At 44.9% G+C, this 17,103-nt stretch overlaps 1 protein-coding gene across 1 annotated transcript in view; it reads right to left on the bottom strand.

Moving 5' to 3' along the window:
* LOC139547742 (latent-transforming growth factor beta-binding protein 4-like) overlaps window positions 1-17,103 on the bottom strand; it is a 75,656-nt gene that overhangs the window by 34,232 nt on the left and 24,321 nt on the right. The window contains exons 5-6 of the mRNA XM_071356772.1: window positions 13,801-14,007; window positions 1,534-1,770 (exon numbers count right to left, since the gene is read on the bottom strand). Coding sequence (XP_071212873.1) covers window positions 1,534-1,770; window positions 13,801-14,007 — 444 coding nt within the window. The remainder of the gene's footprint in view (window positions 1-1,533; window positions 1,771-13,800; window positions 14,008-17,103) is intronic.

Below are 17,103 nucleotides of genomic sequence, written 5' to 3'. Positions count from 1 at the left end.
TTCCATTTTTGGGGGGTAAAATACAGGTGAATATATTGATAAAAGTCACCTTGTCCTGGAGAGATTTACACAGTTATCCAAACCTCATGCCACAGTAAGCCTACACTAAACACAGCCCTTATTTTAAGTGTTTCTAAAATCCCCTATGGGAAATATGAATGGTGAAAAAAATGATTGGAACCATTTCCTTGTTTGACCGCTAGGCTTTATGGGTATTATGACTCATACTGTGGTACTATATTGGCAGGTCAGCTAAGTCTAAGACCCCACTTCAACGTAGGCCTCCTCAGTGAGTTTGCGTAAGCCCTCAGATCACCACTCCCAAAACACTCTCCCAGTCCTGGAATAGAGCGTGGACTTTTAGAAGCAGCTCGTCAACATAACTGACCCTGACATTTCATTTGTTAGTACGAGCTCAGCATACTGCTTAGATTTCAATGTCATTAACTTTTGGTTGTGTTTCACCAGCCCTCCCACCCCCCCCTTGGAGCGAAAACAAGCCACACTGATGTCATTGAGCTTTATAGAGCATGGATAAATACACATGCGCTCAGGGTCACATTCTTATGATAACATCTTCAAAGGCAGCAGAAGATTACCAACCATACTGTATCCTGAAACAAGTGCCATCTGTAACTGCAGTGTAACTGTTAAAGCTTCAGATTTCAACGACTGCGTAGTTCGTTGCGATTGGCAAATATGATGACGTGCATTTTCCAGGGTCTCAATACCGCCATGCAGGGAAACGTCAGTGTTTGGCTTTTCTTCATGTTGTACAACTATACTTCACCATCTAAGAGCGTACTGTATGTCAACTGATTCAATTTGGTCAGAAACATCTGGATGTCATAACACCCAAAATTCACATTTGGAAAGTCAGTGAGAGCAAGTATTCGTAAGTAGCCGAATCGGAGTGTTCTCATATGCATTGTAATGATGTTAAAACAATGGGAAATGAGTGATTGTGAATGTCTCAGAGACCTCGAGGAATTGCTGTCCGTGTTTCAAGGCTTATTACCTATTGGCACCAATAGGTACAATTCAAGTGTTGAGCACTGGCCAAGAGAAAACAGTCATGTATAACTGTCATCTTTAGCGCAGCACACACGGTGCAGTTTGAATGTAATTAATCTACAGGAAAGACACGCTTTATGTAACTGTGTGACGCGTGAACCTTAGTTGACCATTTTTGCACACTCAAAGCCAAACCACAGATGACTAAATGTCAGACGTAAGCATAATTTGTCATGCATTATTAGGCAATTAATGATGGTTAATTTGATCATTTAAAAAAAACACTGTTTTCTTTCATTTCAGTATCAGTCCATCAAAATGCAGAGAATTAGCTGTCGTTGTGCTCATTCTAGAGTTCTATTCTACGTTTTTATCCCAGTCTTACTGTCAAGGAGAGGCTCCTTCACTAGAGACATTGGACTCTGCTTTAAAGATTTGTGTCTAACGTATACGTTGTTTAATTCCTCACCATTCAGATCCCACCACTGCCACCAATGAGGCCGGCCTTGCCACACTTACCACCGCTGGGCTGACTGTGGCTCTGCTGCTGGCTCTGCAGGGGGAGAATGTACTCTGACTGGGTCAGTAGCTGCTGACTGGCCAGCACCGAGGGGCTGCGCGGAGGCTTCTCAATGTCATTGGTGGAGGGCGTGGCCACGGGGATGTGGCAGAATTTGCCAGTGAAGGTTGGTGGGCAGAGGCAGCGGTCCTTCTGGATGCAGACCCCTCCGTTCTGACACAACATGGGGCACAGGACTGGAGGAGAAACAGAGGAGGGAGGGAGGGAAACAGAACGGCTCTATAAACTTTGACCTCAGTGAGGGAAAAACATGGAGTCCAAGACATCAACAACTGAAATAGAACTCCGGCACTGAGAGAAACAATAACCATATTGTTTGATGTCCTGTAGTGATTTCCATGGTTCGGTTACCATTAGGGCCAAGAGTTCCTCCCTGTTGCCGTTCAAATGTAACAACACAAACTCACGATTCAGATCCCATTACAAAACAAAAAGGGCAGGGTCGAACACTTTTACGCCCACCTGGCCAACCAAGAAAACAAGGGAAAACATCCAACACATGTCCTTGTGACAGATACAATTGATAGACAGTTTGTACACAATGTAAACAATGCCATTCAAAAACATCAGAGCACACAATGTTTCCCCCGTTTTTATCACAATGAATGGAAAACAAGTGAAGACAAGCAGCACTCTGATGAAAACCATGCCTCTGCTTACTCTGTCCACCAGCACATGCTTTCCATATCACATGGCTGTGCTGTATTAATGCGCATAATAATAATAATAACAGCGTTGGAAAACTTGGCCCTGGCCCATGCCCAAGTCCATGGAAAATAATTGACCATGGCACTGCAGCTAGACAGAGAGAGAGAGAAAGAGAGAGATGCCTGGCAGTTAGCTGAACAGAATTATCTTTCCAGCATCTATAATCAGTCCATTATGCATCTCCTTGGCCAACTGTCTGTCCATCATACACTGGGCCAGAAGGATCAACTCAGTCTCGTGAGTAAACAATATCTGAAGCAGTATGATAGAGGGAGGGAGGGGTGAGAGAGTGAGGGGGAGAGAGAGAAAGAGAGCGAGAGAGAAAGAGACAAATATGAATGTACTGATGAACCTACTTGTGTGACTTTCTATCCATATTGTCATTGGGTAGAATATAAACCTGCTCTCTCTTAATTACCTCTACAGGATCGGTGTCCCCCCCACGGGACGGTTGAGCTAACGTGCGCTAATGTGATTAGCATGACGTTGTAAGTAACAAGAACATTTCCCAGGACATAGACATGTTTAATATAGGCAGAAAGCTTAAATTCTTGTTAATCTAACTGCACTGTCCAATTTACAGTAGCTATTACAGTGAAATAATACCATGCTATTGTTTGAGAGTGCACAGTTTTGTACCTCAAAAAAACTATTAGGCACACTTGTGCAGACTTGATACAACATTTTGAACAGTAATGCAAAGGTTCATTGGATCAGTCTAAAACTTTGCACATAGACTGCTGCCATCTAGTGGCCAAAATCTAAATGGCACCTAGACTCCTAAGTCTTGCATTTCAAAGATGGAGAAAACAATATAGGAAACGCATGTTTTTTTCTTTGTATTATCTTTTACCCGATCTAATGTGTTATATTATCCTACATTAATTTCACATTTCCACAAACTTCAAAGTGTTTTATTTCAAATGGTATCAAGAACATGCATATTCCTGACTCAGGTCCTGAGCTACAGGAAATTAGATTTGAATATGTCATTTTAGGCCAAAATTGGAAAAAAAAGTGTTAGATCCTTAAGAGGACACTCTTTGCATTTGTGTTCTGTGGTAATTTACCACTCAAATGAGCCTGCAATCAAGACAGAGGGTTCAGCTAAAGCTGTTTCCTCTGAGGTGAACATCTCATCAGAGTGGTTTGGAGAGGATACTGTAAAACACAACTATTGGACTGTATGAGGTCCCGACAGTCACACTGATTATAGGCCTTCACCTTTCCCCGAGCCTTTCGGAACCTGGAAAGACGACGGCAGCTGAAGGCTGTCCAAAGTACACACTGATCCATCATTTTGAGTTTCCCTAGGGGTGGCACACAATTGATTTTCCGTCTGAATACGAAGTCCTCTGGGCTCCAGTGAGCGTGTCAGCATCGGGGTAACTATCGTACAGGTCTCTTTTCTCAGTTTCTGTCATGCTCTCGCCCATTGTTCCAGAGGCCATGGCGAGGAACAGGAAAAAGGTTGGTGTTTTTGTCAGGAAAAGGCTTTTTACAAGAGGAATTTACAGTATAGTGACTTAGGAGTTCTCTAGGTTCCTATCGCAGAGAGCCTGTGTCCGGCTTCCGGGGCTAGAGCAGCAGCGTTCTGCTGTGTGGAGTAGGTTTCCGGTGGAGAAATCATGAGTTGAGCATATGCAGTGTATCAGTGTGTGTATTCCCCGCTGTGGCGTAGCCGTGGTGATGAGCAGCCGTGGTGATGTGCAGTATGCAAACTGAGAAGGTGACCTAATTGTTTGCTCCGAGTCAGACGTGTGCATCCCTCCAGATGCAACGGATACATCCACCAGATTTTACACAGGGAGAGGAGAAATTAGGTATAGAGAGATCAAGAAAGACAGAGAGAGAGAGAGAGCGAAAGAGAGAGAGAGAGAGAGAGCGAAAGAGAGAGAGAGCGAAAGAGAGAGAGAGAGCGAAAGAGAGAGAGAGAGAGTGAAAGAGAGAGAGAGAGAGTGAAAGAGAGAGAGAGAGAGCGAAAGAGAGAGAGAGAGAGCGAAAGAGAGAGAGAGAGAGAGAGAGAGAGAGAGAGAGAGAGAGAGAGAGAGAGAGAGAGAGAGAGAGAGAGCGAGCGAGCGAGAGAGAGAGAGAGCGAAAGAGAGAGAGAAAGAGAGAGCGAAAGAGAGAGAGAAAGAGAGCGAAAGAGAAAGAGAGAGAGCGAAAGAGAGAGACACAACAAGAGAAGAAGAACAGACAAAACAAGACAGGTAACGAGAGAGGCAGAAAGACAGAGTGACAGAAAGACAGAAAGAGAGAGGGGAGGGTGCAGATTGCCTGACGACTCATCCTGAATTTAATTCCGCTGCTCTATCAATCGCTCCACACATGAGTCTGAACTTACCATCCTCGAAGTCGTTTGTGCTGATGTCAAAATGACGTGATTCCTGATTCATGTAGACCAGCTCTGGTCCAACCCATCGGTTTCTGGGACCAATCAGAACGGTTTGAATGTGTTCGCATTCGAGAAGTCGTTGGGGAGGAAGCAAACCTGATTCATTGTGGAGAAGAAATGTTAGTGGGCGTGGCGTTTGGCCAGAGCGGTGTGGATGGGTAACCAGACAAAGGTGCAGGTGCCTCCCATGAAAAACAGTGATGTGAGCAGCTACCCAGTTCCCCTCAGGTCCTCCATGAGACCCACGACGTCAGCCCTCTCTTCTCAAAGAAGATCCCCATGTCTTTCACTGCACTCATATCCATGTAATGCAGTACATCTCTCAGGCCAGTGTGGAACAACAGGTTATCACACCATGTAGAGCTTAAGTTTTCACCAGAGGCTGTTTAATTTGTGTTTAGAGGCACATTACCTGTCTAAATGATGGTGGGACACCAGTGGAACCCCGTGAAATCACTTCCTGTCTCCCCAGGCTTTACAGCTAGGCCTTGGAGGATGTTGTATGTACTTCAAGGCTGACCGCATTAGCCCTCCCTGGAAAGAATAATACAGTGTGTGTGTGTGTGCGTGTGCGTGTGTGTGTGTGTGTGTACAGGGAGATGTTTTGAGGCAACTCAAAGAAACATGCCATTTGGGCTCCCTATTTGCATGCAGGAGTAGGAAGGTTCAGCTGGCCATAGTTTCCACAGCTTGAACAGAGATGCTTAACCCATGATGTCCTCATGCACACCCAGCCTGTACCTTTAGCAAGACAACCCTGAATACTCCTCAATGTGGGTGAGGAAGATAATTACTCTTCAGCTTTCTGCTGTAATGTATCAGGTGAACGCAGAATTAATACCAGCAATGCAACTTTACTCAAACAAAGCAGCTGGAATTTGGAAGCAAATCAAAGTTTATTCATCATACTCAAAGGATACAGCGTAGTGTACACGGTACAATGAAATGCTTACTTGCAAATAGACTCACTGTAGTGTTTCATGTAGTTTGCCTCAGTGCAGCTGGCAATCAGCATGAGATCATGAGGTCCAACTGCAACAATAAAACTAATCAGAATGGCAGTTATCCAAACCACCCCAGATCAACTTTGCCATAGCACCTTGAATAGTTGGATAGTTAGGTCTCTCTTTGAATGGTTAAACATGCACTGAGATATTCACAGAGATATTTTGGGCTCTGTTGGCCACTTCTGCCTGACCAGACATTTTTCACATGTCTGTGATAGAGGGCATCGACTGGGTCATAGCCAATAGGACCAGAGAGAGAGAGAGACTATACTGTAAGTATGGCAAGACAAAACAATAGTGTAATTTACACTAGTGTACAGTGGAGCACTGTCTACTGTCTGTCTAATTTAACATGCATGGTGCTAGGGGAGAGTGAGTCATTGTTCCTGGTCTGTCTGTTTCATGCTACCCCACCTGACATGTTACCGGCCACTAACATGGTATGTGTGCATTGGGGGGGGGGGTCTTGTTTGTACGCAAGTGTGACTTCGCGCTGACATCATTCAGTCTAGGAACAAGCCTATAAACCAGACGTGTGGTAAGTGGACAAAAGGGGAGGTGACTTTCCCTGAGCCCGTTTATACAAGATATGGGTTATTACTCATTACTCAGGTGATGGGAAAACAAACAACTGGGTTAGCAGCTATTTAAAGCTTACCAAGTCTGGGTTATTATGAATAAATGCAATGTTCAAAGTTGACTGTAGACATAGGCCTGCATTGAGAAACATGCCTACAGGACGCACGACTCCGAGACCATCGTTAAGTTTGCCGACGACACAACGATAGTAGGCCTGATTGATCACCGACGACGATGAGACAGCCTATAGGGAGGTCAGAGGCCTGGCTATTGTGGTGCTAGGACAACAACCTCTCCCTCAACATCAGCAAGTTAAAGGAGCTCATCGTGGACTACAGGAAATGGAGGGGCCGAACACGCCCCCATTCACATCGACGGGGCTGTAGTATAGTGGGTCGAGAGCTTTAAGTTCCTCGGTGTTCACATCACAAAGGACCTATCATAGTCCAAACACACCAACACGGTCGTGAAGAGGGCACGGCAATGACTCTTCCACCTCAGAAGGCTGAAAAGATTTGGCATGGGCCCTCAGATCCTCAAAAAGTTCTACAGCTGCACCATTGAGAGCATCATGACTGGCTGCATCACCGCTTGGTATGGCAACTGCTCGGCATTCGACCGCAAGGCGCTACAGAGGGTAGTGCGTATGGCCCAGTACACCACTGGGGCCAAACTTCCTGCCATCCAGGACCTCTATACCAGGTGGTGTCAGAGGAAGGCCCTAGAAATTGTCAAAGACTCCAGCCAACCAAGTCATAGACAGTTCTCTGCTACCACATGGCAAGCGGGACCGGCACGCCAAGTCTGGGAACAAAAGGCTCCTGAACAGTTTCTACCCCCAAGTCATAAGACTGCTGAACAGTTAATCAAATGCCTACCCGGGCTATTTACATTAGCTAGGTTTACATCCAATAGGCGACAGATTTGAATGATAATATTCAAAAATCCGCATGAAAACAATATGCACATTTTCCACCAGAGATGTGTTTCCATCAAATGTACTTTTTGCAGATAAAAGGCTGTACGTGATGACGTAGTGCACGTAAAAATACATTTTGCGGTTAAATTCCGACGTACCGAGAGAAGAAAAAAAAGAAAAGTTAAATGAGTTTCTGTGCATTCAACTCTACTGATGATTTTCTCACCAAGAATGTTGCGCGCTATCTGCACGCTGTTGGCTAGAGCACACGTATAGCCTACATGATGAGATTTTATGGACAAAAGAACAAGATCATTTTTATTTGTCAAACGACAGCCAAGCGTCATTATCATGTCACCAGAATAAGACCCTGGATATTTATTGGAAAGGAGCATCAAGCTCATCACCGAGCACTTTCACCACCCTGTGAAGTTCATCATCACTTATTTCATCTGTTGCCTGATAAATTGCATGCTTTCCCGACGTAGTGGGAGGACCACACAATATGTCATCGTGTGACTCCAAGTTTACTTCGATATTATATAATCTAGGTAATTCAAGAGCCATCTTCAAGGCAGTCATTTTAAGCATGACATCACATGGTCATCTTGTGCATTCATTCCCACCCCCTCTAAACCAGAGGTTGTTATATAAATGATGTGATGATGGTAACAAGCCAGCACTGATGCACATGATGCTAGTACAGGAAACACGTGGCTGTGATTAGCTTCATATACCATGCTATTTTGTTGTCTTAGGTCTCTCTGTGTTGTGGTGTCTTCATCACATCTGGCCATGATTGGGAGTCCCATAGGGCAGCGCACAATTGGCTCAGCGTCGTCCGGGTTTGGCCGGGATTGGCCGTCATTGTAAATAAGAATTTGTTCTTAACTGATTTGCATAGTTAAATAAAGGTTAAATAAAATACAAATAAATAAATAAAAAATCCCAGCCCCTGTACCCGCAGGCCTTTTGCCTTTTTGTAGGCCGTCATTGTAAATAAGAATTTGTTCTTAATTAACTGACCTACCTAGTTAAATAAAAAGTTAAATAAATCAATAAAAATAAAATGCGCAACGGCCCTAGTCGTGTCCGTCCATAATTTCCAAACATTATGCAACTAACTCCTCTCATCTCAACTATCAAACATCTAGAAGGCCCCCATGAAGGGTTAAGGCACTCTGGCTCAGAACATAAAACTAAGGCTTGTTCAGAAACTATGAGAAAGTACAATCATTCTGGCCCAGCGTATCAAAACACAGACAAAAACACACAATCTCTCGGATTAGCCAGACACGAGGCAGCCGTGGTCTGGTCACTGAAATGTAGTTTTATTACTGAACAAATGCAGCTAATCTCCACTTAATCCCAGGATGTATTTGGAGTTGTGTGTCGGTCTGTCTTAACGGCTCAGTCTAGGAGGTAGTGAGTGTGTAAAGAAGTTGCACTCCGAATTACAGAAGTGATTAACGCAGGATTACAACAAACTGGGCAACAAGATCAAGAGGAAGGGTGAATACATAAAGAGGCTAAGGGAGAGAGAGAGAGAGATGGTGAGAGAGAGATGGTGAGAGAGATGGTGAGAGAGATGGTGAGAGAGAGAGAGAGATGGTGAGAGAGATGGTGAGAGAAGGAGAGAGAGAGAGAGAGAGAGATGGTGAGAGAGAGAGAAAGATGGTGAGAGAGAGAGAGAGAGAGAGAGAGAGAGAGAGAGAGAGAGAGAGAGAGAGAGAGAAGGTGAGAGAGAGAGAGCTGGTGAGAGAGAGAGAGAGATACAGTGGGGAGAACAAGTATTTGATACACTGCCGATTTTGCAGGTTTTTCTACTTACAAACATGAAGTTCAAGTTCAAACAGGTGCCATTAATACATGTAATGAGTGGAGGACAGAGGAGCCTCTTAAAGAAGAAGTTACAGGTCTGTGAGAGCCAGAAATCTTGCTTGTTTGTAGGTGACCAAATACTTATTTTCCACCATAATTTGCAAATAAATTCATTAAAAATCCTACAATGTGATTTTCTGGATTGTTTTTTTTCATTTTGTCTGTCATAGTTGAAGTGTACCTATGATGAAAATTACAGGCCTCTCTCATCTTTTTAAGTGGGAGAACTTGCACAATTGGTGGCTGACTAAATACTTTTTTGCCCCACTGTAAGTATTTGATACATCAGAAAAGCAGAACTTAATATTTGGTACAGAAACCTTTGTTTGCAATTACAGAGATCATACGTTTCCTGTAGTTCTTGACCAGGTTTGCACACACTGCAGCAGGGATTTTGGCCCACTCCTCCATACAGACCTTCTCCAGATCCTTCAGGTTTCGGGGCTGTCGCTGGGCAATACGGACTTTCAGCTCCCTCCAAAGATGTTCTATTGGGTTCAGGTCTGGAGACTGGCTAGGCCACTCCAGGACCTTGAGATGCTTCTTACGGAGCCACTCCTTAGTTGCCCTGGCTTTGGGTCGTTGTCATGCTGGAAGAGCTAGCCACGACCCATCTTCAATGCTCTTACTGAGGGAAGGAGGTTGTTGGCCAAGATCTCGCGATACATGGCCCCATCCATCCTCCCCTCAATACGGTGCAGTCGTCCTGTCCCCTTTGCAGAAAAGCATCCCCAAAGAATGATGTTTCCACCTCCATGCTTCACGGTTGGGATGGTGTTCTTGGGGTTGTACTCATCCTACTTCTTCCTCCAAACACGGCGAGTGGAGTTTAGACCAAAAAGCTCTATTTTTGTCTCATCAGACCACATGACCTTCTCCCATTCCTCCTCTGGATCATCCAGATGGTCATTGGCAAACTTCAGACGGGCCTGGACATGCGCTGGCTTGAGCAGGGGGACCTTGCGTGCGCTGCAGGATTTTAATCCATGACGGCGTAGTGTGTTACTAATGGTTTTCTTTGAGACTGTGGTCCCAGCTCTCTTCAGGTCATTGACCAGGTCCTGCGGTGTAGTTCTGGGCTGATCCCTCACCTTCCTCATGATCATTGATGCCCTACGAGGTGAGATCTTGCATGGAGCCCCAGACCGAGGGTGATTGACCGTCATCTTGAACTTCTTCCATTTTCTAATAATTCAACAGTTGTTGCCTTCTCACCAAGCTGCTTGCCTATTGTCCTGTAGCCCATCCCAGCCTTGTGCAGGTCTACAATTTTATCCCTGATGTCCTTACACAGCTCTCTGGCCTTGGCCATTGTGGAGAGGTTGGAGTCTGTTTGATTGAGTGTGTGGACAGGTGTCTTTTATACAGGTAACGAGTTCAAACAGGTGCAGTTAATACAGGTAACGAGTGGAGAACAGGAGGGCTTCTTAAAGAAAAACTAACAGGTCTGTGAGAGCCGGAATTCTTACTGGTTGGTAGGTGATCAAATACTTATGTCATGCAATAAAATGCAAATTAATTACTTAAAAATCATACAATGTGATTTTCTGGATTTTTGTTTTAGATTCCGTCTCGCACAGTTGAAGTGTACCTATGATAACAATTACAGACATCTCCATGCTTTGTAAGTAGGAAAACCTGCAAAATTGGCAGTGTATCAAATACTTGTTCTCCCCACTGTATATAAAGAGAGATTGTGAGAGAGAAGGGGGAGGGGCGGTAAGAATACCACTTTATTTCCTCCCCTGTATTTTCTTTCTGGCACGGAGCATGAATATAACCCTGCATGTGGTTTAAGACCTCATGATATATCTCCTCTGTGCACCTGCATGTTGAGAGCAGTGATATACAGTAGGAGACTGGGATTGGGGTTAAGTGTGAGAGCAGTGATATACAGTAGGAGACTGGGCTTGGGGTTAAGTGTGAGAGCAGTGATATACAGTAGGAGACTGGGCTTGGGGTTAAGTGTGAGAGCAGTGATATACAGTAGGAGACTGGGCTTGGGGTTAAGTGTGAGAGCAGTGATATACAGTAGGAGACTGGGCTTGGGGTTAAGTGTGAGAGCAGTGATATACAGTAGGAGACTGGGCTTGGGGTTAAGTGTGAGAGCAGTGATATACAGTAGGAGACTGGGATTGGGGTTAAGTGTGAGAGCAGTGATATACAGTAGGAGACTGGGCTTGGGGTTAAGTGTGAGAGCAGTGATATACAGTAGGAGACTGGGCTTGGGGTTAAGTGTGAGAGCAGTGATATTCAGTAGGAGACTGGGCTTGGGGTTAAGTGTGAGAGCAGTGATATACAGTAGGAGACTGGGCTTGGGGTTAAGTGTGAGAGCAGTGATATACAGTAGGAGACTGGGCTTGGGGTTAAGTGTGAGAGCAGTGATATACAGTAGGAGACTGGGCTTGGGGTTAAGTGTGAGAGCAGTGATATACAGTAGGAGACTGGGCTTGGGGTTAAGTGTGAGAGCAGTGATATACAGTAGGAGACTGGGCTTGGGGTTAAGTGTGAGAGCAGTGATATACAGTAGGAGACTGGGCTTGGGGTTAAGTGTGAGAGCAGTGATATACAGTAGGAGACTGGGCTTGGGGTTAAGTGTGAGAGCAGTGATATACAGTAGGAGACTGGGCTTGTGCGTCTTCTTGACACTCAGCAACAACAAACAACAGAGAATCGGCTGAATCCAACTGTCCTACAAAACTATTTTTCTCATGTCTTCTCTGGCATGCCCAGAGTCTCAATGTGGGTCGCTAGAGGCACACTTGAATAACTTCCGTCAAAATGACTTGAAGGGAAAGTCAGATATGGAATGTATACTGAACTAAAATATAAACACAACATGTAAAGTGTTGGTCCCATGAAATAAAAGATCTCAGAAATGTTCCATATGCACAAAAAGGTGATTTCTCTCAAATTTGGTGAATAAATTTGTTTACATCCCTGTTAGTGAGCATTTCTCCTTTGCCAAGATAATCCATCCACCTGACACGTGTGGCATATCAAGAAGCTGATTAAAACAGCATGAACATTACACAGGTGCACCTTGTGCCAGGGAGACTAAAAGGTCACTCTAAAATATGCAGTTGTGTCAAACAACAATACCACATCAAATTTTGATGGAGCATGCAATTGGCATGCTGACTGCAGGAATGTCCACCAGAACTGTTGTCTGAGAATTTAATGTTAATTGCTCTACCATGAGCAGCCTCCAACGTAATTTTAGAGAATTTGGCAGTATGTCCAACCGGCCTCACAACCTCAGACAAAGTGTAGCCACGCCAGCCCAGGACCTCCACATCCGGCTTCTTCACCTGCGGGATCGTCTGAGACCAGCCACTTGGATAGCTATGGGCAGGCATAAGCTACAGACAACGAACACAATTGCATTTTATCGATGGCAATTTGAATGCACAGAGATACTGTGACAAGATCCCGAGGCCCATTATCGTACCATTCATAATGACAATGCACAGTCCCATGTCGCAAGGATCTGTACACAATTCCTGGAAGCTGAGAATGTCCCAGTTCTTCCATGGCCTGCATACTCACCAGACATGTCACCCATTGAGCACGTTTGAGATGCTCTGGATTGACATGTACGACAGCGTGTTCCAGTTCCCACCAATATCCAGCAACTTCGCACAGCTATTGAAGAGGAGTGGGACAACATTCCACAGGCCACAATCAACTGCCTGATCAACTCTATGCAAAAGAGATGTGTGGCGCTGCATTAGGCAAATGGTGGTCACACCAAATACTGACTGTTTTTTTGGTCCATGCCCCTACCTTTTTTAAAGGTATCTGTAACCAACAGATGCATATCTGTATTCCCAGTCATGTAAAATCTATAGATTAGGGCCTAATGAATTTATTTAAATTGACTGATTTCCATATATGAACTGTAACGCAGTCAAATCTTTCAATTGCTGCATGTTGCGTTTATATATTTGTTCAGTGTAATTTCTATGGAAATATGGACCATTATCTTTAAAGAAAACAAGTCGTAATGTTTCATGGTTGGTCTGAGACCAGATAGCGGATAGCTCTCTGTCTGTCTTGCCCATACAGATGGCAACACTATTAATATGGCAACAGACAGAATACACGCAAAGAACATCCAAAGAACAAATTATTCACTGTCATAAGATCACACATTCACACACACAGTCAGAGGAGACAGAGATTCGCTGGCATGTAGAATGGATCCATCAAAGAGTACATTAACCCTGATGTTTGGTCATATATTTTTCAAGGTGCTGGAAGGGAGACAATCTTTCTGTTTTTGCCTATCCCCCTCACACACACACGTCACTATTTGAGGTGGATCTCATGTAAGGATGGGCTCTGAGCCTTGGTAAATATACACTGTATGCACATGTCTGGATGGTCGCCTCTCAAGACGGTGTGAATACCTGTAAAGGAGGCCAGCATAGCCAAGGGGCTACTCTCTCATTCCTCCAACCTGTCCACATTTAAGGTCTAACCCATACCATTCTCCCAAACCTGTCTCCACCACTGACCTAAAAATCACAGTGATGCTACAACCACACCTCCAGCTCATCAGTCCCAGTGGCTTACTCCTAATGTCACTCTGTCTGGACCCCAGAGTGGGAGGTCTCAGTGACTCCTCTGGCTACTTATGGCTAGGAGAGACTACAGTATACTGCATGCGTACAGAGAGAGATGGTAAACAGAGGTAAGAAATGAGATAACTTACAGACTCTGAAGCCCGGTCCCACCGCAGCCCGGTCCCCCTGTTCACTGATGTAGAGAGCGGTCACATTGCCCTGCTCGCAAAAGTTGGTGCAGCGTCCCTGGGTGCAGCGCACCTTGCAGACGGTCGGGGTGAAGAGCACCTTGATGCGCTCAGCTCCTCTCCTTCCTGCTGCTGTTCCTCCTCGGTGGCCGGCGGTCTGGTTTCTGGCTGGAAGGGGGAAGAAGACGAAGCAGAGGTAGAGCAGCGGTAGGAGCCTGAAACTGGGTCTGAGCTGGAGCATGGTGCCTTCCGATTACTGCCGATGCATCCCACGGAGAAGAGACACCACAGAGATCCAGGAGAAGAGCTGCCAAGTACGGCAGGAAGAGATGTGAGAGAAGGCCAGTGAACTCCACGCTTACTCGTACGCTTTGTTCAATCACACTCTCTCTTGCAACTGGCGCAGGACGAGGAGGGAAAGGAAGAAAAAAAAAGAACAGACCCAACGCTTCCTTTCCTTTTTTCCTAAACACACCAACCCAAGAAATGAGGAACTGACGAGAGAAGCACCCGCACAAGTGTGTTTTTTAAAAGCTTTCTTAGTGCCTGTCCACTTAATTGGAATCAGTATAGCGAGAATGCTCTGGTCGAGCCTCCAAACACAATGTTTATAAGGGATCCAATCCATCACCCTGTACTGTTAACTCTTCACTGCAGCCCCTGACCATGTCTCTGTGCCCTACCGTTATGCTGTAACCGTAATCTGTTTTGTTTCCCTCCTTTTCCTTATACTCCCCACTCCCCCCTCTAGTTTCATAACATGGACCGTCCTGTCATCTGAGGAAGAGACCACAAGGAGGGCTTGGGGGGGTGAGGCAAGGTTTGAGTTTCAGGTCCTCGCTGGCATTGTAAACTGTGGTGGTGAAGTCATCTCTCTCTTTCTGCTCATAAGGCAGGGGGGAAGAGGAGGGAAATTATTTTCCTTTTGCTACACATTTTCAGAGATGTCATTTCACAAGCCCCACAGGCTCTTCTGTGACATACACAATGTGCATTAAACCTGTTGCCCTGCCGAGCCAGCTCACGCCTGAGCAACAGTGGAAAGAAACGTGCACGTGCCATCCACGTGCTCCACGTTGCACTGGCTCACATCACTCTTACCGCTGTAAGCACTTGGACCTGTAGGCCATCAAGGGTGAAATCACATCACTTTCACTACCTGAGAAAACTATAGGAGACAAATGTTAAATCATCCTTTTATGGTCATTCATGAATATAAACCCCGGAAACATCCCAACCCCATTTGAAAAAAGGAGGTTGATGGAAACACCTCATTATTTAGCTAGGAAAGGAATGGTAAAGAATGGAAAATATAAAACCAATTGACAAAGAAATTCATTGTAATGTCAAAAAGTTATTAGCTAAAACTGTATGGTCGTTAGATTTACAAACATGACGTGTTCTTTATATTCACTTATAATTAACCCCGAAACAAAGCTAAGCAGAAATTCCTTGTTGAGTTTGGAAGACAAACAGCTGCGTTGGACTGGGCTCAAACACAGGTGCCCCATTACAGACCATATCTCCAGTTTCACCAGTATTACTACATCAGTATAAAACCTGTAAGACATGTGAGGACAGCGAGCGAGGCATGCGCCAGTCAACTTCACAAAAGGCCCTAGACCACATCAAAGGCTTGGTAAGGTTAAGTACTGAAAGGGTTATGTTTGACTTGAAGCTTATATGGGTCATCAACAAATCTGGGAGAATGACGTAATATAGCTCATGGGAATGGACCAAACTAGAACCCAGAGAGAACTGGTAGCCTAGTGGTTAGAGCGTTGGGCCAGTAACTGAAAGGTTGCTGATTTGAATCCTGGAGGTTCTGTCGACGTGCCCTTGAGCAAGGCACTTAACCCTAATTGCTCCTGTAAGTCGCTCTGGATAAGAGCGTCTGCTACAAACAAAAAAATATGAAAGAAACTACAGGTACAAAGGTACTGTGGTCAATGGTCATCCCTTATATGAAGTGTCTGAACCACCTGTGGAGGCATTGGACCACTGGTCTGATCCGCACCTGTAGCGCAACATGGTGCGTCATTCTGGGCCAGGACTTGGAGGCTGGGATACACTGCCAGAAAGAGAGAGGGGAGGGCCTTGGTGTAGGCTAGGACAAACAGTAAATTACCATGCTACCGCTGGGACGAGCCGTCTGGGTCTGGACTGTGTGTTCCTGTCTTGCTGGGGGAGGAGGAGGTATTGGTGTCTGCTCAGGACAGGTGTTCACAATGTTTTCTAGTACGGGTCAATGAGGTCACAGCAGGTTGTTTTGCCTCCTTTTTGAGTGTTTTATTAGGGATATTAGCAGGTGGAAAAACTGTAGTCCAATTAGTATTCACTTATAACCTTTCAAATACTGCCATAAAAATGCTCCAAGGTTGGTAATTATTAGCTATACAGTACCAGTCAAAAGTTTGGAAACACCTACTCATTCAAGGGTTTTTCTTTATTTTTTACTATTTTCTACATTGTAGAATAATAGTGAAGACATCAAAATGACAAAATAACACATATGGAATCAAGTAGTAAACAAAAAAAAGTGTTAAACAATTCAAAGTATATTTTAGATTTTAGATTCCTCAAAGTAGCCAAATTTTGCCTTGATGACAGCTTTGCACACTCTTGGAATTCTCTCAACCAGCTTCACCTGAAATGCTTTCCCAACAGTCTTAAAGGAGTTTCCACATATGCTGAGCACTAGTTGGCTGCATTTCCTTCACTCTGCGGTCCAACTCATCCCAAACCATCTCAATTGGGTTGAGGTAGGGTGATTGTGGAGGCCAGGTCATCTGATGCAGCACTCCATCACTCTCCTTCTTGATCAAATAGCCCTTACAAAGCCTCTTGGTGTGTTTTGGGTCATTGTCCTGTTGAAAAACAAATGATAGTCCCACTAAGCTCAAACCAGATGGGATGGCGTATCGCAGCAGAATGCTATGGTAGCCATGTTAGTTATAAAAAACACTGACAGTGTTACCAGCAAAGCACCCCCACACCATCACACCTCCTCCTCCATGATTCACGATGGGAACCACACATGGGGAGATCATCCGTTCACCTACTCTGCGTCTCACAAAGACATGGCGGTTGGAACCAAAAATGTCATATTTGTACTCATCAGACCAAAGGACAGATTTCCACCGGTCTAGTGTTAATTGCTCGTGTTTCCTGGCCCAAGCAAGTCTCTTCTTCTTATTGGTGTCCTTTAGTAGTGTTTTTCTTGCAGCAATTCGACCACGAAAGTCTGATTCACGCAGTCTCCTC

The sequence above is a fragment of the Salvelinus alpinus genome, chromosome 21, assembly GCF_045679555.1.
Source record: "Salvelinus alpinus chromosome 21, SLU_Salpinus.1, whole genome shotgun sequence".
NCBI lineage: Eukaryota > Metazoa > Chordata > Actinopteri > Salmoniformes > Salmonidae > Salvelinus > Salvelinus alpinus.
This window is presented reverse-complemented; position numbering and strand designations above follow the sequence as displayed.